Source organism: Bufo bufo, chromosome 6 (genome assembly GCF_905171765.1).
Source record: "Bufo bufo chromosome 6, aBufBuf1.1, whole genome shotgun sequence".
In the NCBI taxonomy this organism is placed as follows: Eukaryota; Metazoa; Chordata; class Amphibia; order Anura; family Bufonidae; genus Bufo; species Bufo bufo.
In genome coordinates, this window is record NC_053394.1 from 405,613,475 (window position 1) to 405,619,531 (window position 6,057).

At 39.8% G+C, this 6,057-nt stretch overlaps 1 protein-coding gene across 1 annotated transcript; it reads left to right on the plus strand.

Moving 5' to 3' along the window:
* The first annotated feature begins 241 nt into the window (after positions 1-241).
* On the plus strand, positions 242-5,826 carry LOC121004506 (gastrula zinc finger protein XlCGF17.1-like). The gene is made up of 2 exons (XM_040436770.1): positions 242-525; positions 3,701-5,826. The coding sequence occupies exons 1-2, from the start codon at positions 396-398 to the stop codon at positions 4,726-4,728; spliced, it is 1,158 nt and encodes a 385-aa protein (XP_040292704.1). The 5' UTR covers positions 242-395; the 3' UTR covers positions 4,729-5,826.
* Positions 5,827-6,057: the final 231 nt, after the last annotated feature.

The following is a 6,057-nucleotide window of genomic DNA, read 5'->3' on the forward strand; positions in this document are numbered from 1 at the left end:
CGATGGGTGCCCTACCACTAGACGTCCACTGACCTCTTAATTCGCACCGACTTCGTACATCTTGGGGGCCCCCTGAAATTAACAAATTGGCAAGTTGGGGCATTCACACTGGAAGTTCCTTAAATAGTTGTGCGCTGTACTTGATTGTGTCCGGAACTTTCTTACAGATAAATGCAGTGATGGTGCACATGGCTAATTTATCACTCACTATTTTGGGAGCCCCAAAGGGTTACAAGGCCATCATTCTTGGTGAATGTCCCCTTGGTAGGACCTCCACTGCTCTAACAATTATCCCCTATCCTGTGGATAGGATAACTTATCACAACCCAAATACCCCTTTAATGATTTTTTTTCTGGTCATATAAAACATTCCACACGACTTCTCCAACTGTTTGATGACCTTTAAAATATTTATTTCACAGCTTGTGAAGCCGGGTGACGATCTGAACATAATATATGTTACAGAGACAGATGTGAGGGGGGATGAGCAGAGTATAGAGGACATTCCTACAGATAACAGCCCAGGTGAGTAGTAATCACTAAATAAAATTGTGTGAAGAAGACACTGCTCTTCCACTACCCTCGTCAAACAGCTTATTGAAGGGGGTGCCGAGAGTCAGACCTCCACCAATCTGACGATGATCTATCCTGAAGATAGGTCACCAATATCATAAAGCTGGAATACCCCTTTAATAACACACAAGTTTTACCACTACAAGGAATCCTGCAGTGTTGATCAGAAGGTTGGGTTTGTAATCTATTCTCTACCTTCTATTAACGCTCAGTCAGCAGTACGGGGCGGCCATGGAGGATTTACTTACCTTTGAATCTTTGGTCGCTGGGAAGAGTCTATTGGCAGAGCCACCACCAAGGCAAGCTATACTGGTAAAATAAAAAGAGATCCAACACTGATCACTAATTGCTGCCTGTTTAAAAAAAATAATAATGACGGCTGTCTAATAGTCCCCTTGTTGACACTTAAGGGAGCAGATTAGTGAAGATAGTCATGGAGTGACAATTATTGTATGTACAGAGCGGTTTTATAGGTGACCAGGTGTGTCATTGAAATCCTAGATGCAACTTATAAACCCAGTAGTGTCCTCAGTTTCACACCCGAACAAAAGGAAGTTACACAGTCGAGTCACATTATTCTGACCCTTTCCTACTTTCGAGGTCAGCCGCACGTAGCTCATGAATGAAGTTACATTTGGTGAGCTGGCTCGATGGGTATATAAGGTGCATGATAGGCTATCTGCACACATATACCTCGTAGCTGTAGGGTAAAAGGGGTGATTTATCAGAGTTGTAAAAATGGATGATTATTGGTTTTCAGGCCCCGGGTGGCAGTATTTCTGAAACTGTGCAGTGTGAACTGTTCTCATGCTGCTGTGGGGAAAGTGTATGGTGAGTGGACAAATGGCACCATTGCGAAAAACTAATGTGGAAACTATGAAGCACCATGTGCGATTGATGTGAGAGATGAACGTCAGCTACGAAGGTGCACGAGGGTACACGGATGGTGGAGAAGCCCACTGCTAAAATCACACGGGGGAATACCAGACATTTGTCTAAAACGACAGTTCAGGAACCCTGTTGCGTATGGGGCTCCGAAGCAGATGGATGGTCTCTGCCCCTTTTTTTTCGCAGCAGTATCAGAATTGGACCTCCGCTGATTGACAAAGGTTTGACTTCTAGGATAAGTTATGGATGGATGTTGTCTTGTCAGGCGAGAAACATCGGAGAAGAAACACCCTGCAACCACTGCTGGAGGAACACAGCTGGTGGTGGCAGAGTTATGGTCTGGGAAAGGTTTTCGTGGCCACTCATCCATGTGGAAGAAACTCTCCACCAATTAGGGTTTGAAATAAATCCATTATTGCAGATCACTTACACCCATACATGTTGATTGCCTTCCCTGGGGCGGATGAGATCTTCCAGCAAGAGAATGGAACATGTCACACGGCTAAAAATGTCCGACATTGGTTGGAAGAAACTTGGGTAGATTGGAATGGCTCACCCTCCAATAGGCAAGGAATGGGTGCTCCCCCTAAAAAGATGACCCCAATCTTTTAAAAGAGAACAAATTAATTAAATAGATGAGAGGGGCACAACTGCATCCGGAAATCACATAGAGCACCAGCCAATATATTAATATGAATGGTTTATTTGATATGTCAAATATAAAATCAAGTGAACTGTACCTCAATTAATCACACTAAAATAGTCATTAAAAATAACATAAAATACATATATAAAATTATACAATCTAGAGCAGTGATGGTGAACCTTTTAGAGACCGAGTGCCCAAACTGCAACCCAAAACCCATTATTTATCACAAAGTGCCAACATGGCCATTAAACCTGAATACTACAGTCCAATATAGTATATCTTCCATGTACTTTATCATTTAGCTATAATAGCCTGCCTACATTCAGTGTCCTGCCTGTGCTGTTCATAGAGTGCCCTGCGCTGATGAATGGAAGGAAAAGTCTAAGGCATATTGGTACACCATAGACTTTTTCCAGGGTGCGAGTGCCCATAGATAGGGCTCTGAGTGCCGCCTCTGGCACCCGTGCCATAGGTTCGCCACCACTGATCTAGAGGGTTAATAATGTGCGCAATGGTGTTGGACAACGGTTAATATGGTTAGTAATTTGTAGTTCCTGAGTCGTGGCCAATGATTAGCAAGTACAGTGTCAATGTTTGTCCGCAATTAGTTTGCGGATATTTGATGTAAAAAGTTCCAATGTAGCCGGTATTGTATCTTCACAGCTATAGCATGCTCATCTGCTAGTACACCATAATTTATTTAGAGAGCAGCACCCCCACCAATCAGCTGTTTGAAGAGGAGGAGGTGGGTCATAGTCCAGGGTATAAAATAGATGCTGGGAGAGATCTCTGTGTTGACCATTGATAAATTTAAGTATAGTTATTAGATCTCCCCCTTTTTCTAAACTAAATAACCCTAATTTGCTAATCTTCCTGGGCCCTGTAGTAAACCCATTCCTATTTAGTATGTACTGGTGACTTGTATATACAGTGTATATATATATACACACAGTATACTATCCTCGTGTTTTTCTTTTTTATTTGATGGATCAGAAAAACGGAACGCAAAATTGTGACGTGAACTCAGCCTTACTATGTTAAATTAGTTTTCGGGTCCCCTGGTGCGCTCATATTAGTGCTGTTAATAACAATCACTTACTAGGCAGGAGTTGTAAATCTGTTTTTTGGTGTTGTTTTTTCATGTGGATTTTTTTTAGCTAAAGCTGGAAATAAAGTAAGGAGCAATATAAAGTACCTGATATGCTTTTTGTTATCCACTACTGGCTTCTATGCGGAAAATTGCTAATCATTTCCATTGACTTCTTTGTACGGTACATGACCCTGCTCTGTGCTAAAATTCATGTTGCTACCAGGCAGTGATAGCTCTGACTCACAGGTCCCTTTATGATTCACCACTGAGAATTTCACTAAAAACGAGTGGTGACAGAACCAACAACAACAGCCTAGTGATCCAACATCATGACCTACTGGTCCTGGCTACTGGTCTACTGATAGATTTTGATCTGTTCTGTTACTTCTGTTTAGTTGCTTTATCACTTTGGACTTGTATGAACATTTTTATGAAATGTTTTTAGAATTGTTATAAAATATCAATATAATATTAATGTTATAATATTTACACAAAATCAGCTTTACTCTTAGCAGATGACTGTCCCAGGAGCTCAGTGGAACATCTGATATCTTCAGATTTTAAAACAGATGATTGTGGAGTCACAGAAGATACATATGAAGAGCATATCATTATCTCAGATGTACCCCAAGCCTTTCACAGCAAAGATCCATCATCTGATTCTTTAGACCAAGTCCAGTTTTCTGATTCATTACAGTCTGTAACACAAAATAAATGTCACAGAAGAAGTGTTCAACCTCAAAGAACACACATAGGGAAGAAGCGATATTCATGTTCAGAATGTGAGAAATGTTTTGCAGATAAATTACATCTGGTTATGCACCACAGAAGTCACACAGGGGAGAAGCCATATTCATGTTCAGAATGTGAGAAGTGTTTTACAAATAAATCGGATCTTATTAGACATCAGAGGATTCACACAGGGGAGAAGCCATTTTTATGTTTAGAATGTGGAAAACGTTATAACCAGAAATCAGATCTTGTTATACATGAGAGAATTCACACAGGGGAGAAGCCATTTTCATGTTCACACTGTGGCAAATGTTTTATCCAGAAATCAGAACTTGTTATACATGAGAGAAGTCACACAGGGGAGAAGCCATATTCATGTTCAGAGTGTGGTAAATGTTTTGCAGATAAATCACATCTTGTTAAACATGAAAGAACTCACACAGGAGAGAAGCCATATTCATGCTCAGAATGTGAGAAAAGTTTTGCAGGTAAATCACAACTTGTTGTGCATCAGAGAAGTCACACAGGGGAGAGGCCATTTTCATGTTCGGAATGTGAGAAATGCTTTACAAATAAAGCAGATCTTATTAGACATCAGAGAATCCACACAGGGGAAAAGCCATTTCTTTGTTTAGAATGTGGGAAATGTTTTATCCAGAAATCAGCTCTTCTTACACACCGGAGAATTCACACAGGGGAGAGACCATTTTCATGTTCAGAATGTGGGAAATGTTTTAGCCGGAAATTACATCTTACTAGACATCAGAGAATTCATACTCCCAGGGAGAAGCTTTAACCAAAACTTAGCTCTATCAAAGCAGAGAACTTACGGAAGGAAAAACATTTTTATTCCCATGTTTTATCCACAAATCACATCTTAAACATTAAGAGGATTGACAATTTCATAATCAAAAATTCCTAAACGCCCATAAACTGAAGGTCTCGACTACCTGTTCTTACTTCACCTCTGGTGCTGTCTCAGAAAGCCTCTGTCTTTCGATTCATAGTGTAGAGACCACGACCACCTGGTCCATGCTAAAGTAGCTGGTTACAATCATGTAGCTTACTCATTGGACCGTCTTCACATCTGTCTTCCCTGCCTTATCCTCTTCTGTGTAGGCGCTGGGCTCATTCAGCTACTGTCCAGTGCCTGCACATAAAAGGATTTGGCAAAGCGGACAGCAGAGATAGCCATAACATTGCCAGCTTACTTGCCATGGACAGGACAGCCATGGGGTCTGCCCTAGTGTAAAGAATCCCCTCAATGTGCAGAGATACTAGGTATAGGTATATGACAAAAAGACAAGATCAAGTGACAACCAGTCTTTATATAGTAGAAACACAGGTCATCAGAGTAGTCGGGGAGTCAACAACTACTACTACTACTCTTTCTGACTGTCTACTAAGAGGTTAACCCCTTCATATCCCATCAATAAGGTGCTTTTATTTTTTCCCAAAAACCTATACTGTTCTCGAGCCCTGAGATAGTTAAGAAACTACGGAACGGAACTAAGTAAGTGTCCCTGCTCTGTAATCAGCGGATCTATCACTAGTTTATGATTCTCTTACATCAGACAGAACAAACCAGTTGACAGATTCTCTTTACCTTTATATAACTGCATCTCATAACATCTTGATAGCAGTCCATAACCCCTTTCCCCTGTAAATTTGCAGTTCTACTATTCCTTTATTTAAAATATATATTTGTGGGAATTTTATGTATTCTCATGAGTTTGGTATATTTGGTATTATTTTCAGGAGAAACTGGGCTTTCATTTAGTGGTATATATTATGGGTCTTCTTATCTGGCTTTTTTTAACTTACAAAAAGGCAAAAAAGGGGGGAAAATGCAGTTTTCTCCAATTTCATGTGCAATATTTTAAAAATATATATAGTTTTTACTTCTGTATGCCTTTTGATTTATTTCTGTGTTTGTTCTGATTACATATAGTAGATACTAAATATGTTGATTTCATAAATCATCCTATATGAGTTATGTCTTATTTGTGTGTGTGTGTGTATATATATATATATATATATATATATATATACACTCACCTAAAGAATTATTAGGAACACCTGTTCTATTTCTCATTAATGCAATTATCTAGTCAACCAATCACAT